The sequence below is a fragment of the Coregonus lavaretus genome, assembly GCF_964263955.1.
Source record: "Coregonus lavaretus genome assembly, chromosome: 29".
Classification (NCBI taxonomy): Eukaryota; Metazoa; Chordata; class Actinopteri; order Salmoniformes; family Salmonidae; genus Coregonus; species Coregonus lavaretus.
In genome coordinates, this window is record NC_140016.1 from 3,662,491 (window position 1) to 3,681,416 (window position 18,926).

General features: G+C 42.7%; 1 protein-coding gene across 3 annotated transcripts; it reads right to left on the reverse strand.

Annotated features, from left to right (window-relative positions):
- Positions 1 to 13,214: 13,214 nt before the first annotated feature.
- LOC311104895 (complexin-2-like) lies at positions 13,215 to 18,298 on the reverse strand. Of its 3 annotated transcripts, none has more exons than XM_084146863.1 (3): positions 18,260 to 18,298; positions 17,615 to 17,802; positions 13,215 to 13,450 (listed from the first exon to the last, which is right to left on the reverse strand). In XM_084146863.1, the coding sequence occupies exons 2-3, from the start codon at positions 17,786 to 17,788 to the stop codon at positions 13,253 to 13,255; spliced, it is 372 nt and encodes a 123-aa protein (XP_084002989.1). In that variant the 5' UTR covers positions 17,789 to 17,802; positions 18,260 to 18,298; the 3' UTR covers positions 13,215 to 13,252. The 3 variants fall into 3 exon arrangements, with proteins under 3 accessions (XP_084002989.1, XP_084002988.1, XP_084002987.1); XM_084146862.1 differs by lacking the exon at positions 18,260 to 18,298 and adding an exon at positions 18,064 to 18,120; XM_084146861.1 differs by lacking the exon at positions 18,260 to 18,298 and adding an exon at positions 17,951 to 18,050.
- Positions 18,299 to 18,926: the final 628 nt, after the last annotated feature.

Here is an 18,926-nt window from a genome sequence, read left to right on the forward strand (position 1 = left end):
TACTGTGCATTGTATGTCTGCTGTCTAGATTTTTCAAATCAAATCGTATTTGTCACATGTGCCGAATACAACAGGTAGACCTTACAGTGAAATGCTTACTTACAAGCCCTTAACCAACAATGCAGTTTTAAGAAAGAATACCAAAAACATACAATATGAAATAAAAGTAACAAATAATGAAAGAGCAGCAGTAAAAATAACAATAGCGAGGCTATATACAGGGGGTACCGGTAATGAATCAATGTGCGGGGGCACCGGTTAGTCGAGGTAATTGAGGTAATATGTACATGTAGGTAGAGTTATTAAAGTGATTATGCATAGATAATAAACATAGTAGCAGCAGTGTAAAGGGGGGGGGGGGGGCAATGCATATAGTCTGGGTAGCCATTTTATTAGATGTTCAGGAGTCTTATGGCTTGGGGGTAGAAGCTGTTTAGAAGCCTCTTGGACCTAGACTTGGCGCTCCGGTACCGCTTGCCGTGCGGTAGCAGAGAGAACAGTCTATGACTTGGGTGGGTGGAGTCTTTGACAATTTTTAGGGCCTTCCTCTGACAATGCCTGGTATAGAGGTCCTGGATGGCAGGAAGCTTGGCCCCAGTGATGTACTGGGCCGTACGCACTACCCTCTGTAGTGCCTTGCGGTCGGTGGCTGAGCAGTTGCCATACCAGGCAATGATGCAACCAGTCAGGATGCTCTCGATGGTGCAGCTGTAGAACCTTTTGAGGTTCACGACTGTCTTGGTGTGCTTGGACCATGTTAGTTTGTTGGTGATGTGGACACCAAGGAACTTGAAGCTCTCAACCTGCTCCACTACAGCCCCGTCGATGAGAATGGGGGCGTGCTCAGTCCTCTTCTTTTTCCTGTAGTCCACAATCATCTCCTTTGTCTTGATCACGTTGAGGGAGAGGTTGTTGTCCTGGCACCACACGGCCAGGTCTCTGACCTCCTCCCTATATGCTGTCTCGTCGTTGTCTGTGATCAGGCCTACCACTGTTGTGTCATCGGCAAACTTAATGATGGCGTTGGAGTCGTGCCTGGCCATGCAATCATGAGTGAACAGGGAGTACAGGAGCGGACTGAGCACGCACCCCTGAGGGGCCCCCGTGTTGAGGATCAGCGTGGTGGATGTGTTGTTACCTACCCTTACCACCTGGGGGCGGCCCGTCAAAGCACTTCATGGATACAGACGTGAGTGCTACGGGTCGGTAGTCATTTAGGCAGGGTACCTTAGTGTTCTTGGGCACAGGGACTATGGTGGTCTGCTTGAAACATGTTGGTATTACAGACTCAGACAGGGAGGGGTTGAAAATGTCAGTGAAGACACTTTCCAGTTGGTCAGCGCATGTTCGGAGTACACATCCTGGTAATCCGTCTGGCCCTGCGGCCTTGTGAATGTTGACCTGTTTAAAGGTCTTACTCACATCGGCTACGGAGATAGTGGGCTATTTTTCTAAGAAGGAACTGTATCTCAGCCAGGAAATTGTGATTAATTGCAGGCTATGACATTAAGATGTGTAACTAAATGCATTGATGTAATGTACACAGAGATGGTGGGTGTGAGATGGTAGACCTGCCTACCCTCTAACACAGCTCCCACACACCAACCACCACAAGACCATATTATCTTAACTGGGTGAATATGATGCCTGCCAATTAAAGTACTGTATACAGTCAGGTCCAACGTTATTGGCAGTCTTGATAAAAATGAGCAAAAAAGGACTATTAAAATAAATAATACAATGCTGAACTATTTTGCATGCAAAAAAAAAAAGACATTTTATACTAATACAGAGAAGGAGAAAGAGATTTTGTTTAACAAGTAATACTTGTTTTGTTTAAAAAAAAAAAAAAAAAAAAAAGATAAGGGTCAAAATTATTTGTGTGCGTGACCAAAGAGCTCTATTTTCATGTCATCCAACGAATGCAAACGCCTGGAGTTCGCTAAACGGTATCGGCACTTGGATTGGAACCGGTCCGATGACATGAAAAGAGAGCTCTTTGGCCATGCACACCAGTGGTGGGGTGTCGAAATGAGGAATCATATGCAGAAAAGAACCCCATACTTACTGTTACATGTGGTGGTGGATCATTGATGTAATGGGGCTATTTTTCTTCCACTGGTCCTGGGGCCCTTGTTGAGGTCAACGGCATCATGAACTCTACCATGTATCAGGATATTTTAGTTACCTCTACCAGGAGGCCTAGACTTGACTGCAAGTGGATCTTCCAGAAAGACGACAACCCCATGCACACATCAAAATCCACAAATAAATGGTTAATTAACAACAAAATCAACATTTTGTAATGGCCATCTCAGTCTCTGGACTTGAACCCCATTGTAAACCTGCGGTTTGAATTGAAGAGGGCAGTCCATAAGCGCAGACGAAGGATATCAAGGATCTGGAAAGATTCTGTATGGAGGAATGGTCTAAGATCCATCTCAATGTGTTCTCCAATCTCTTAAAACATTTTCGAAAAAGGCACAGTGTCGTTATCCTCAAGGGTTGGGTGCTGGAATACTGAAAACAGGGATGCCAAACATTTCGACCCTTATCTTTTTGAGTATTTTTTAAAATACTTGTTAAACAAATTCTAGTTCTCTGAGCAATTAAATGAATATAAAATAATACACTGCTCAAAAAAATAAAGGGAACACTTAAACAACACATCCTAGATCTGAATGAATGAAATAATCTTATTAAATACTTTTTTCTTTACATAGTTGCTGACAACAAAATCACACAAAAATTATCAATGAAAATCAAATTTATCAACCCATGGAGGTCTGGATTTGGAGTCACCCTCAAAATTAAAGTGGAAAACCACACTACAGGCTGATCCAACTTTGATGTAATGTCCTTAAAACAAGTCAAAATGAGGCTCAGTAGTATGTGTGGCCTCCACGTGCCTGTATGACCTCCCTACAATGCCTGGGCATGCTCCTGATGAGGTGGCGGATGGTCTCCTGAGGGATCTCCTCCCAGACCTGGACTAAAGCATCCGCCAACTCCTGGACAGTCTGTGGTGCAATGTGGCGTTGGTGGATGGAGCGAGACATGATGTCCCAGATGTGCTCAATTGGATTCAGGTCTGGGGAACGGGCGGGCCAGTCCATAGCATCAATGCCTTCCTCTTGCAGGAACTGCTGACACACTCCAGCCACATGAGGTCTAGCATTGTCTTGCATTAGGAGGAACCCAGGGCCAACCGCACCAGCATATGGTCTCACAAGGGGTCTGAGGATCTCATCTCGGTACCTAATGGCAGTCAGGCTACCTCTGGCGAGCACATGGAGGGCTGTGCGGCCCCCTAAAGAAATGCCACCCCACACCATGACTGACCCACCGCCAAACCGGTCATGCTGGATGATGTTGCAGGCAGCAGAACGTTCTCCACGGCGTCTCCAGACTGTCACGTCTGTCTCATGTGCTCAGTGTGAACCTGCTTTCATTTGTGAAGAGCACAGGGCGCCAGTGGTGAATTTGCCAATCTTGGTGTTCTCTGGCAAATGCCAAACGTCCTGCACGGTGTTGGGCTGTAAGCACAACCCCCACCTGTGGACGTCGGGCCCTCATACCACCCTCATGGAGTCTGTTTCTGACCGTTTGAGCAGACACATGCACATTTGTGGCCTGCTGGAGGTCATTTTGCAGGGCTCTGGCAGTGCTCCTCCATCTCCTCCTTGCACAAAGGCGGAGGTAGCGGTCCTGCTGCTGGGTTGTTGCCCTCCTACGGCCTCCTCCACGTCTCCTGATGTACTGGCCTGTCTCCTGGTAGCGCCTCCATGCTCTGGACACTACGCTGACAGACACAGCAAACCTTCTTGCCACAGCTCGCATTGATGTGCCATCCTGGATGAGCTGCACTACCTGAGCCACTTGTGTGGATTGTAGACTCCGTCTCATGCTACCACTAGAGTGAAAGCACCGCCAGCATTCAAAAGTCTATTCCATTTGCACAACAGCATGTGAAATGTATTGTCAATCAGTGTTGCTTCCTACGGGGACAGTTTGATTTCACAGAAGTGTGATTGACTTGGAGTTACATTGTGTTGTTTAAGTGTTCCCTTTTATTTTTTTGAGCAGTGTATAATTTCCCAAATTTTTTGAGCATGCAATATAAATCAGTATTTGTATTATTTAGTTTATACAGTGTTTTTTTGCTCATCTTTATCAAGGTGCCAATAATGATGGACCTGACTGTACATCTATGAGTAGGAGATGCACAGTAACATTACAAGGTAAGATGATCTGGAGAAGGTATTTACAGCAAACACGCCATGACACAGCCTCTCTATACTCTATACCGCTATCGCTGTTTTCCTGCAAGAAATGTAGGCCTAAGGATTTCTTAGTTAGTTGGATGAAATATGAAGCCCCAAACAAATTACTATGCTAATGCCTTGTATGTATGCTTTTACTATGAGAAAGGAATTTGTTAAGCCACTTTAAGCTGTCCATCATTCAAAGCTGTAAAACAATGAATGAAATTGGTTTCTGAACACAATACAGACACTAATCCATGTATATACAGTGCATTCGGAAAGTATTCAGACCCCTTGACTTTTTCCACATTTTGTTACGTTAGTCTTATTCTAAAATTGATTATTATTTTATTTTTTTCTCATCAATCTACACACAATACCCCATAATGACAAAGCGAAAACAGGTTTTTAGAAATGTTTGCAAAAGGGAAGGGATCTGAATACTTTCCGAATGCACTGTAGGTTTCTAATGCTGGATTAGCTAGATGTTAAAAATCATATCTTCTGTACCATCACGTTAATTGCAGGGATTTTGTATTTTAATTTTATGTAGAAAGTGTGAATATTATATTTTCATGAGTAACTATTGTCACTCTAGAAATTAAGTGAAAATGAACTGGCTTGTGGCTAAATTAATCTCCATATTAGCATTTCATTATTGTAGCACCTTATCTGAATATAAAATCATTTCTGGCTAACAATTAAGTACCTTACTGTGATTGTTTTCAATTAAAATTGTAAAAGATAAACAAAAATAGCTTCTTAGCAAAGAGCAATTTCTCAAGCAAGAATTTTGAGTGAGGAGAGGAAAACTGAAAACTAGCTGTTATTGTCAAGAGAAGTTTGGAACTCTCTTACTTAACTAATTTGCCGCCTGGTGATGTCACCAGGCAGGCCAGAACTCCATCCCACCAAAACAGGTTGAAATTTCAGGCGGCCTTTTCAAACAGCTCTTACACTAAAAGGGCATTATCATAATTTTCACAGTATTATTCCAACCTCATAGTGTGTAGATATATATATGTGAATGGAATGTGAAGTACTTAACATGAATACTGTACAAATCTCTCTGAATATGTCCTTTAAATCGCTCTTCAGCTTCCTCGTACATCAGACTCTAAGCATTTACATTTACATTTTAGTCATTTAGCAGACGCTCTTATCCAGAGCGACTTACAGTTAGTGAATACCTTTTTTTTTATACTGGCCCCCCGTGGGAATCGAACCCACAACCCTGGCGTTGCAAACGCCATGCTCTATCAACTGAGCTACATCCCTGCCGGCCATTCCCTCCCCTACCCTGGACAACGCTGGGCCAATTGTGCGCCGCCCATGAGTCTCCCGGTCGCGGCCGGCTGCGACAGAGCCTGGATTCGAACCAGGATCTCTAGTGGCACAGTTAGACCACTGCGCCACTCAGGAGACATAAGCAGGGGGGGATAGTCAGCAAGTAAATAGGTAGAATATACACTATACAGCTAGATACAAATAAGTAATACACATATACAGTACATCACAAATACTGTTCACTCATAATGAAAATAATCTTCACAATCATCCAAGAAGTCTTTTTAGAAACACCTTTATTTGTTATGCATTTGAATTCCAAAAAGTATGATGCTTCAGTTCCATTGATGAGTCTACAGCGATATGGTTCCACATAAAGTATATGACATGCAGATAAGGACATTATAATAACTCATATTTTACATTCTCACACTTCCACACCCTGAATGTATTATTTTAAATAATCCTCAAACTGACATAATGAACATGATTTTATTTCCCTTTTTCATAACATCAATGCCAGTCGCATTGAAACAGGACAACAGCAGTGAGCCACATTGAGAATGTTCTAAAAGAAAGGTTGACACAATGATTGATCCCAGAACATTTTCACTTCATAGGGAACGTTCAAAGATATTTTAGTGCAAATATCAAAACATTGGAATGTATTTAAGGTTTAGCGTTAGTTTACCCTTTCATGCTAGTGTTAGTGGTACATTCTCAGTCAGCAGATCGTATTACAAGTGAATATATGGCTGAAATTACACCCTATTCCCTATATACACCCTTAGAATAAAGAAAAAAAGGTGCTATCTAGAACCTAAAAGGGTTCTTTGGCTGTCCCCATAGGATAATCCTTTGAATAACCCATTTTAGTTCCAGATAAAACTATTTTGGGTTCCATGTAGAACCCTTTTCACAGAGGGTTCTACTTGGAACCCTAAAGGGTTCTACCTTTGGACAGCCAAAGATCCCTTTTGGAACCCTTTTTACTAAGAGTGTAGTGCACTACTTTTGACCAGGAATAGGGTTCCATAGCACTAGCAGGCAGTAGCCATTTTCTCGAGACTGGACTGCATGCCCACTTCATGGTGGAATTCTTTCTGTGCTTTGTTTCACACCCCTATTCGTCAGGACAACAGCGTGGCTAGTTACAAGATTAAAACATAGCTGAAAGGTGTTAAGCAACATCACAGAGATATATCAGCAGTCCAGTCGTTCAAATAAAGTCACACATCAATCTCAATAATGTCTACAGTTTGACAGACGATCAAGTTGAAAGGAGTGAACTATTTGACAGGTTTATTCTGAAACAGGATGTGTGATCTGATCTTAAACCCTGACCACACTAGAAATCTCCTCATATCATTGCATGAACATCTTTTAAAAAAATAAAGTAAACATGTATCTCTCTTACACTAATTACACATTTTATTTTAGTGTTACTTACTTTTAGAAATATCACCATACCCATGTTCATCGTTTGTTCCTCATTCTGTCTTTGAAAACAGTGCACCCGTGACAGTTAAGGTTTGGAATGTTTTGGAATGTAGGCATCCCATTTATTTGAAATTCAAGAGTTTTTCATGACAACAGAATCGTTTATCTTTCTCTCCATGACAACAGAAACTGACTAAATAATCCAGTCTTTCAATATCAGACCTTTGTTACCCTAAAACCAGTTCTGAAGGAGGAATCCTGAACCATAATCCAAAGTAATATACAGGAGTAAAGTTATAATTTTGCAGCTTTTCCACCTTTTCAAGTTAAATTAAAGTAATCGAACATTTCACCAGGGCTGGGCTCAATTCAATTTCAAATCAGTCAAAAATAGGAATGTTCTTGTGTATTACCAGAGGACACATATCTACATTATTAAATCACTCCATCGGATATCTTAATGAGCATTGTGTTCCTGGCCTTGCTAATAGTATAGGTCAAAAGGACATTCATAAATATTATTTCCACACCATTTCATGCAACCAAAATAATGAAATACCTAGTAAACATTACCAGAACAAGCATTGTTTGTGACAGATGTACTAATCTATGTGAAAATTAAATGATAATAGCCCTTTGCAAAAAGGCAGTTCACATCATGTTGTGTTGCCTTGAGAATGTCAGAGAGAGGAAGAGAGAGAGAGAGAGAGAGAGAGGAAGAGAGGGAGAGAGGAAGAGAGAGAGAGAGGAAGAGAGAGAGAGAGGGAGAGAGAGAGAAAGGGGAGAGAGAGAGAAAGGGGAGAGAGAGAGAGAGAAAGGGGAGAGAGAGAGAAAGGGGAGAGAGAGAGAAAGGGGAGAGAGAGAGAGTGAGAGAGAGAAAGGAGAGAGAGAGAGAGAGAGAGAGCGAGAGAGAGAGAGAGAGAGAGAGAGAGAGAGAGAGAGAGGATAATAGACAGAAGAAATATGGCTGTGTTTCCTGTTTGATGAACCCTACTCTAAACAATTACAGGAGGAACGTGTGAGTCTCCCAGATGTATGCCCCCTATCCCAGCCAGGGACAATCACCCAACCATCATATTCACTAATATGCTACAACAAGGCATAGAGAAATATGCATTATAATTGTAAAGCCAAATTGGAACCACTCATACATGTTCCATACATTGCTGTAATTACAAGAGTATGTTTACAACTGGGGCATAATATTTACATTAGATCTGTATGCTGATTGCAATACATGCTATTATCAGTATACACAGATGTTTGATTTCATGGTTACTGCATATAGTCTGTCCCCAGCAGGAGATGTGGAGGAAACATATACGTATCTGAACTACAGGTATTGCAATGAAGACAGAACCTCAACAGCTTCTTTGACCAAAATGGAAACATATTGTTCAAATGGTCTGTAATAAGGAGAACAAATCTGTATGGCAACATATCCTGTCTGGACTTTACTTGGCAGAGGCACATTATAATAATAATAATAATAATATGCCATTTAGCAGACGCTTTTATCCAAAGCGACTTACAGTCATATCACTGTGACGTGTGTTATGCAGTTCAGGATACAGGAGAAACCTGTAGGCCCCCACGATTAGAAACAGCCTGTTCGTAACTCAATGCATACGTGTTGTTTCCCCAGTTTGGGGTTAACATAAGTGTTGTTGAATATTAATTATATTATTCTGATGGTTTATAAAGGTCTCAATAAAGGTAGGGTTGAAGCCACCATCTGTAAATGTTGTTTTTGTCATGAAATTAATCGCATCATCACATGAGAGCAAACAAAATGAATAGTATCTGGGGATGTTATAGGAGTAGGGTGTTATAGGGGTAGGATGTTATAGGAGTAGGATGTTATAGGGCCAGGTGCTATAGGAGTAGGATGTTATAGGAGTAGGATGTTATAGGGCCAGGTGTTATAGGAGTAGGATGTTATAGGAGTAGGATGTTATAGGGCCAGGTGTTATAGGAGTAGGATGTTATAGGAATAGGATGTTATAGGGCCAGGTGTTATAGGAGTAGGATGTTATAGGAGTAGGATGTTATAGGGCCAGGTGTTATAGGAGTAGGATGTTATAGGAGTAGGATGTTATAGGGCCAGGTGTTATAGGAGTAGGATGTTATAGGAATAGGATGTTATAGGGCCAGGTGTTATAGGAGTAGGATGTTATAGGGATAGGATGTTATAGGGCCAGGTGTTATAGGAGTAGGATGTTATAGGAGTAGGATGTTATAGGGCCAGGTGTTATAGGAGTAGGATGTTATAGGAATAGGATGTTATAGGGCCAGGTGTTATAGGAGTAGGATGTTATAGGGCCAGGTGTTATAGGAGTAGGATGTTATAGGAATGTTATAGGGCCAGGTGTTATAGGAGTAGGATGTTATAGGGCCAGGTGTTATAGGAGTAGGATGTTATAGGGCCAGGTGTTATAGGAGTAGGATGTTATAGGAGTAGGATGTTAATGGGGTAGGATGTTATAGGGCCAGGTGTTATAGAAGTAGGATGTTATAGGAGTAGGATGTTATAGGAGTAGGATGTTGTAGGGGTAGGATGTTGTAGGGCCAGGTGTTATAGGAGTAGGATGTTATAGGGGTAGGATGTTATAGGAGTAGGATGTTATAGGAGTAGGATGTTATAGGGGTAGGATGTTATAGGAATAGGATGTTATAGAAGTAGGATGTTATAGGAGTAGGATGTTATAGGAATAAGATGTTATAGGGCCAGGTGTTATAGGAGTAGGATGTTATAGGGCCAGGTGTTATAGGAGTAGGATGTTATAGGAATAGGATGTTATAGGGCCAGGTGTTATAGGAGTAGGATGTAATAGGAGTAGGATGTTATAGGGCCAGGTGTTATAGGAGTAGGATGTTATAGGGTAGGATGTTATAGGGCCAGGTGTTATAGGAGTAGGATGTTATAGGAGTAGGATGTTAATGGGGTAGGATGTTATAGGGCCAGGTGTTATAGAAGTAGGATGTTATAGGAGTAGGATGTTATAGGAGTAGGATGTTGTAGGGGTAGGATGTTGTAGGGCCAGGTGTTATAGGAGTAGGATGTTATAGGGGTAGGATGTTATAGGAGTAGGATGTTATAAGAGTAGGATGTTATAGGGGTAGGATGTTATAGGAATAGGATGTTATAGAAGTAGGATGTTATAGGAGTAGGATGTTATATGAGTAGGATGTTATAGGAGTAGGATGTTAATGGGGTAGGATGTTATAGGGCCAGGTGTTATAGGAGTAGGATGTTATAGGGGTAGGATGTTATAGGGGTAGGATGTTATAGGGCCCGGTGTTATAGGAGTAGGATGTTATATGACCAGGTGTTATAGGAGTAGGATGTTATAGGAGTAGGATGTTATAGAGCCAGGTGTTATAGGAGTAGGATGTTATAGGAGTAGGATGTTATAGGAGTAGGATGTTATAGAGCCAGGTGTTATAGGAATACGTTTTACAGCTAAAGGTATTCATTTATGGACTGCGTTCGAAAAGTATTCTTTATCTTTGGACCTTTTTTAGGAACTGAATGAAAGTACATGATGGAGTTACATGATGGAGATAGATAACAGACACGTGTTCTAATAAGACATGGAGATAGATAACAGACACGTGTTCTAATAAGACATGTAGCACTACATCTGACAGCATTGCCAGAACCCTAATAATTCAGTCTATTTGTCATCAACAAACTCTTATTCTGTATGTGATTGACACAGGCCATCATAGAGCTGAGAATCTACAACAACCCAAACTTCTGGATCTAGTAAACAGATTCTGTTGCCGGGAGACTACTATATAAACAGGACATATTTTGTGTTGTAGTATTTGGTGTAGTTCTTTCCCCTATGTTCCTATAGCGATGTGAACGGAATGTGTGAAGTATTTTCTTTAGACATATGGCACAACTATTCGAGCCTAGTTAGCGTTTGTGCACATACGATTCAAAGACACTTATAAACAGGGGACTATATGAATCAACGACATGGTATAACGTCACAGATAGATAGAAAGACACACAGTATAGTTTAAACATACAAATGCACATACAGTACATGTCGTAGTACATAGACATCATTACAATGGCTTCATCGTTTTTTTTTCTCATCTTTTGTTTGCGTATACACTTGTATTTTTTATACACATTAGGATACGGTTGGGTGAGAAGGGGTTTAGACAAATAGGTAGATAGCGTAACGGAACTGTACTTTTTTTCTTTACAGAAAACAAACGTGACAAGATTTTTTTTCCAACATTGAATTATCATATTTATAGTTTTTGAGTGATTATTATTGCAGTCTAAACAATATGGCTTTACCTAGTGAAAAACCCTATCAGACCTAAAAAAAAAAAAAGTTTACAATAATTTACTCGTAACCTGTGATTATTTAAATGTTTATTTTTGTTTTTCGAATATATCAACCTTCAATGTCATGTAGCCATGTCCGTTATATGAAAAATATGAGAATTTCTGACAATAAAACTTCACAGGGTTAAGTCTTAGGAAAGTGTTACCCAGAATGACATCAATGTCTTCATAACAATTATATGTTGCCAGCATATTCCTACTGCAATCAACAAAACCAAATCTGGACCACTTCCTTTGTTCTGGACAATTTCCTTAGTTAGTGGTGACAAAAGAAATAATCATGTTTTTTTCAGTATCTTTGGACTTGATGTTAATGATTCAAACAATACCAATGCGATTGTCTCTCAGGATAACATGGAATTTATGAAGGATTATATTTTTTTTTAGGTCAACTTATTAACTAATAAATAAATAAAACATTTAAATTACATTTAACATTGCACTATTTCATAATAGCCTCCAAATAATGAGTTAAACATGTACCTTGTGTAAAAGAGACACGTGGTGTGGGAGGTGAGTAGTGAAATTACATTTACATTTACATTTTACTCATTTAGCAGACGCTCTTATCCAGAGCGATTTACAGGAGCAATTAATGACGACATACGCAGTATCAGCTTCCTTCACTGTAACGCAGTGCTCGTGTTTGATTGTCTTTAGACTGCACTAACCACCTACTGTTAAAATATGATGTTGACTAAAGCATTTTCGTAGAGTGTATAATGTTGATGGGGTGACCTTCGTTTATAATGCAACAGTAAGTAAAGACGGTTTCTCTCACAAAATGCAGTCTGTCTGTCAGGATGATAATCTCTTATATTTAACCTTGGAAAATGAGAGATGTTTTATATTGGTCAGGTATTTAAAGGGAAATCAAATATTCCACTTGCCTTAGTGTTTCATAGCATAAGAAGGCATGGGATCAGATCTATTCGTACAGCCAGACTAACATTAAATACATACGTCATAATGTGGCAGGTTTGCATCCTTTTAAGACAAACAACATATTATATAAAATTTAATTATATCATCAAACGACTTCAATGAGACCCTCATTAACAGCTCCCCCTAGTGGAGGAAGTCCTACGAAGGCACAGTCACTCTAAACGAACTGAACTGGTGTTCTCAAAATTTACCTAGAATAGAATATCCACTTCAGCATTGCCTCCTACACAGTTACAGTAGCTTACTTACTATAAAAATAGAAAAAAGAAAAGCGCTCCATCTCCAGATACGTGTTGGCAGTGCTTTTCAAACACGTGAGCAGGAATGCACATTGAAGTGTCCATTAGTGTGGAGGATTGAATCCCGCTCTCTCTGCATGGCTGGACAGAAACACCATACCCCAGTTGATACAAATGACTGACCAATCCAAATGCATCTACCTGGTGTGGTGGATCTATCTACCAATGTTGGAATGTTAGATAAGTGGAGAAATAAAAAAAACATTAACTTAGTCTGCGGTTGAGAGACCGACCAAAAGCTGTGAGTAGATATATAACCACATTGTGTCTAGTCAGAGTAAGAAAACAACTAATATTTCTGTAAAGGCAGTGAATAGTCGTTTGGCAAGAACCCCTCCACCCCTCCTACCCCCATCCTCCAGTCCCAGATCTCCCCTCCCCCTCCCCCTCCCCCTCCCCTCCCCTCCCCCTCCACCCCTCCTACCCCCATCCTCCAGTCCCAGATCTCCCCTCCCCCTCCCCCTCCCCTCCTACCCCCAGATCTCCCCTCCCCCTCCCCCTCCCCCTCCCCCCCTCCTACCCCCATCCTCCAGTCCCAGATCTCCCCTCCCCCTCCCCTCCCCTCCCCCTTCCCCCAGATCTCCCCTCCCCCTCCCCTCCCCTGGCTAGACCAAACCATGTGTTGTTTGTTGGTGATGTGGTCATTACTTCTTGAACATGTCCTGCAGAGGTCCAGGGAGGAACTTGAGGACGGTGTCCAGAATGCTCTCCTCATCCTCATCCTCCTCGTCTCCGCACCCGGCTGGGATGGCCTTCTTGGCGCGCGTCAGAGACCCCTCGCAGGCCTGCTCCATGGCTGCCTTCTCCTCTGCCTCCTTCTCCTCCTTCTTCTTCAGGCCATACTGCGTGGACGAAGGGCATAGTTAACAATATATACAGTTGAAGTCGGAAGTTTACATACACTTAGGTTGGAGTCATTAAAACTTGTTTTTCAACCACTCCACACACTCCACACACAGGCCTACAAACCTGACTCAGTTACACCAGCTCTGTCAGGAGGAATGGGCCAAAATTCACCCAATTTATTGTGGGAAGCTTGTGGAAGGCTACCCGATATGTTTGACCCAAGTTAAACAATTGAAAGGCAATGCTACCAAATACTAATTGAGTGTGCGTAAACTTCTGACCCACTGGGAATGTGATGAAATAAATAAAAGCTGAAATAAATAATTCTCTCTACTATTATTCTGACATTTCATATTCTTAAAATAAAGTGGTGATCAAATCAAATCAAATTTTATTGGTCACATGCGCCGAATACAACAGGTGCAGACATTACAGTGAAATGCTTACTTACAGCCCTTAACCAACAGTGCATTTATTTTAAACAAAAAAAGTAAGAATAAAACAACAACAAAAAAAGTGTTGAGAAAAAAAGAGCAGAAGTAAAATAAAGTGACAGTAGGGAGGCTATATATACAGGGGGGTACCGTTGCAGAGTCAATGTGCGGGGGCACCGGCTAGTTGATTTAGTTGAGGTAATATGTACATGTGGGTAGAGTTAAAGTGACTATGCATAAATAATTAACAGAGTAGCAGCAGCGTAAAAAGGATGGGGTGGGGGGGCAGTGCAAATAGTCCGGGTAGCCATGATTAGCTGTTCAGGAGTCTTATGGCTTGGGGGTAGAAGCTGTTGAGAAGTCTTTTGGACCTAGACTTGGCACTCCGGTACCGCTTGCCGTGCGGTAGCAGAGAGAACAGTCTATGACTAGGGTGGCTGGAGTCTTTGACAATTTTGAGGGCCTTCCTCTGACACCGCCTGGTATAGAGGTCCTGGATGGCAGGAAGCTTTGCCCCAGTGATGTACTGGGCCGTACGCACTACCCTCTGTAGTGCCTTGCGGTCAGAGGCCAAGCAGTTGCCATACCAGGCGGTGATGCAACCAGTCAGGATGCTCTCGATGGTGCAGCTGTAGAATTTTTTGAGGATCTGAGGACCCATGCCAAATCTTTTTAGTCTCCTGAGGGGGAATAGGCTTTGTCGTGCCCTCTTCACGACTGTCTTGGTGTGTTTGGACCATGATAGTTCGTTGGTGATGTGGACACCAAGGAACTTGAAGCTCTCAACCTGTTCCACTACAGCCCCGTCGATGAGAATGGGGGCGTGCTCAGTCCTCTTTTTTTTCCTGTAGTCCACAATCATCTCCTTTGTCTTGGTCACGTTGAGGGAGAGGTTGTTGTCCTGGCACCACACGGCCAGATCTCTGACCTCCTCCCTATAGGCTGTCTCATCGTTGTCGGTGATCAGGCCTACCACTGTTGTGTCGTCGGCAAACTTAATGATGGTGTTGGAGTCGTGCCTGGCCATGCAGTCATGGGTGAACAGAGAGTACAGGAGGGGACTGAGCACGCACCCCTGAGGGGCCCCCGTGTTGAGGATCAGTGTGGCAGATGTGTTGTTACCTACCCTTACCACCTGGGGGCGGCCCGTCAGGAAGTCCAGGATCCAGTTGCAGAGGGAGGTGTTTAGTCCCAGGATCCTTAGCTTAGAGGGCACTATGGTGTTGAATGCTGAGCTGTAGTCAATGAATAGCATTCTCACGTAGGTGTTCCTCTTGTCCAGGTGGGAAAGGGCAGTGTGGAGTGCGATAGAGATTGCATCATCTGTGGATCTGTTGGGGCGGTATGCAAATTGGAGTGGGTCTAGGGTTTCTGGGATTATGCTGTTGATGTGAGCCATGACCAGTCTTTCAAAGCACTTCATGGCTACAGACGTCAGTGCTACGGGTCGGTAGTCATTTAGGCAGGTTATCTTAGAGTTCTTGGGCACGGGGACTATGGTGGTCTGCTTGAAACATGTTGGTATTACAGACTCAGTCAGGGACATGTTGAAAATGTCAGTGAAGACACTTGCCAGTTGGTCAGCACATGCTCGGAGTACACGTCCTGGTAATCCGTCTGGCCCTGCGGCCTTGTGAATGTTGACCTGCTTAAAAGTCTTACTCACATCGGCTACGGAGAGCGTGATCACATAGTCATCTGGAACAGCTGGTGCTCTCATGCATGCTTCAGGGTTGCTTGCCTCGAAGCGAGCATAGAAGTGGTTTAGCTCGTCTGGTAGGCTTGTGTCACTGGGCAGCTCGCGGCTGTGCTTCCCTTTGTAGTCTGTAATAGTTTGCAAGCCCTGCCACATCTGACGAGCGTCAGAGCCAGTGTAGTATGATTCAATCTTAGACCTGTATTGACTCTTTGCCTGTTTGATGGTTCGTCGGAGGTCATAGCGGGATTTCTTATAAGCGTCCGGGTTAGAGTCCCGTTCCTTGAAAGCGGCAGCTCTACCCTTTAGCTCAGTGCGGATGTTTCCTGTAATCCATGGCTTCTGGTTGGGGTATGTACGTACGGTCACTGTGGGGACGACATCATCGATGCACTTATTGATGAAGCCAGTGACTGATGTGGTGTACTCCTCAATGCTGTCTGAAGAATCCCGGAACATGTTCCAGTCTGTGCTAGCAAAACAGTCCTGTAGCTTAGCATCTGCGTCATCTGACCACTTTTTTATTAACCGAATCACTGGTGCTTCCTGCTTCAGTTTTTGCTTATAAGCAGGAATCAGGAGGATAGAGTTATGGTCAGATTTGCCAAATGGAGGGCGAGGGAGAGCTTTGTATGCGTCTCTGTGTGTGGAGTAAAGGTGGTCTAGAGTTTTTTTCCCTCTGGTTGCACATTTAACATGCTGGTAGAAATGAGGTAGAACGGATTTAAGTTTCCCTGCATTAAAGTCCCCGGCCACTAGGAGCGCTGCATCTGGATGAGCGTTTTCCTGTTGATTAATGGCCTTGTACAACTCATTCAGTGCAATCTTAATGCCAGCATTGGTTTGTGGTGGTAAATAGACAGCTATGAAAAATATAGATGAAAACTCTCTTGGTAAATAGTGTGGTCTACAGCTTATCATAAGATACTGACCTAAAACAGGGAATTTTTACTAGGATTAAATGTCAGGAATTGTGAAAAACTGAGTTTAAATGTATTTGGCTAAGGTGTATGTATACTTCCGACTTCAACTGTATATGAGGATGTCACTTTCAAAGGAGTAACACCCCCAATCCCCTCTTGAGATCAAATAGTGTTCCACAAGTATTGATTCTTGCACCTACAGTGCCTTCAGAAAGTATTCACACCCCTTGACTTTTTACACATTTTGTTGTGTTACAGTCTGAATTTAAAATGGATCAAATTTAGATGTTTTGTCACTGGCCTACACACAACACCCATAACGTCAAAGTGGAATTACGTTTTTAGTTTTTTTTTTTACTAATTCATTTAAAATTAAAAGCTGAAATGTCTTGAGTCAATAAGTATTCAACCCTTTTGTTATGGCAAGCCTAAATAAGTTCAGGAGTCAACATTTGCTTAACAAGCCACATTAAGTTGCATAGACTCTGTGTGCAATAATAGTGTTTACCATGATTTTTGAATGACTACCTCATCTCTGTACCCCACACATACAATTATCTGTAAGGTCCCTCAGTTGAGCAGTGAATGTTAAACACAGATTCAACCACAAAGACCAGGTAGGTTTTACAATGCCTCGCAAAGAAGAGCACCTGTTGGTAAATGGGTAAAACATAAAAAAAAAGCAGACATTGAATATCCCTTTGAGCATGGTGAAGTTATTAATTACACTTAAAGTCACTACAAAGATATAGGCGTCCTTCCTAACTCAGTTGCCGGAGAGGAATGAAACCGCTCAGGGATTTCACCATGAGGCCAATTTAAAACAGTTACAGAGTTTAATGGCTGTGATAGGAGAACACTGAGGATGGATCAACAACATAGTAGTTACTCCCCAATACTAACCTAATTGACAGAGTGAAAAGAAGGAAGCTTGTACAGAATAAAAATATTCTAAAACATGCATCCTGTTTGCAACAAGGCACTAAAGTAATACTGCAAAAAATGTGGAAGAGTAATTCGCTTTTTGTCCTGAATACAAAGTTTTATGTTTGGGGCAATGAATGTGAAATAGTATCCGAGTAGTTTGTGGACTGCTGCAGTGCTCACCTTGATCCTGATGGACTGTCGTACTACTTCTCTTTCTGACTCCATTTTCCGGTGCTTATCCTTCCTCTCCTCCTCCTGTTGTCTCAGAGCCTCCTGTCTCTCCTCCTCTTCCTCCTCCTTCTTCTTCGCGGCCTCTGGATCCTTCACCTCCTCTCCTCCTAACATTTTCCCCATGTCTTTAGTGGCCCCTGGAGGAAACAGTCACACACACACAGAGCCTGAAGTCATTCGGTTAAAATACCATACAATACAATACACTTCTACTTGTCCATCTGCTACCAACCCTAACCCTACAGCCGTAACCTGCCACCTGACTCACTGGTCTAACTGACATACTGTATCAGTAGAGTACAAGGATGAAATATAGAGACATTCCCAATTCCAATAATATAAACTTGCTAGGATAAAGCATGGTGCATAGACTTCAGTTGGAAAAGTAGTGTGTTCACCAGCCAGTCCAGTTTAATGTTCTGTGTCATCTTGTAATCATTAATGACTGAAATGACCTTGACTCGTAGCAGGTGGCAGCTCTCTAGTGACTATAACACAACCATTTCTCCCAGTGTATTGATATTGTTGTTGTTACCAGAGTCAGATCAATAGTGAACACAGCACAACCCGAGTGACTATGAATGATCTACATACCAGCAGAGTTCAAACTTTATCCTGTTATTGATGTGCTGCTCTGACACACGCTGGCCAAGTTACTGCTCCGACACAGGAAGAGGCTGGCCACAGGCCAAGTTACTGCTCCGACACAGGAAGAGGCTGGCCACAGGCCAAGTTACTGCTCCGACACAGGAAGAGGCTGGCCACAGGCCAAGTTACTGCTCCGACACAGGAAGAGGCTGGCCACAGGCCAAGTTACTGCTCCGACATAGGAAGAGGCTGGCCACAGGCCAAGTTACTGCTCCGACACAGGAAGAGGCTGGCCACAGGCCAAGTTACTGCTCCGACACAGGAAGAGGCTGGCCACAGGCCAAGTTACTGCTCCGACACAGGAAGAGGCTGGCCACAGGCCAAGTTACTGCTCAGACACAGGAAGAGGCTGGCCACAGGCCAAGTTACTGCTCCGACACAGGAAGAGGCTGGCCACAGGCCAAGTTACTGCTCCGACACAGGAAGAGGCTGGCCACAGGCTCTGACACAGGAAGAGGCTGGCCACAGGCCAAGTTACTGCTCTGACACAGGAAGAGGCTGGCCACAGGCCAAGTTACTGCTCTGACACAGGAAGAGGCTGGCCACAGGCCAAGTTACTGCTCCGACACAGGAAGAGGCTGGCCACAGGCCAAGTTACTGCTCTGACACAGGA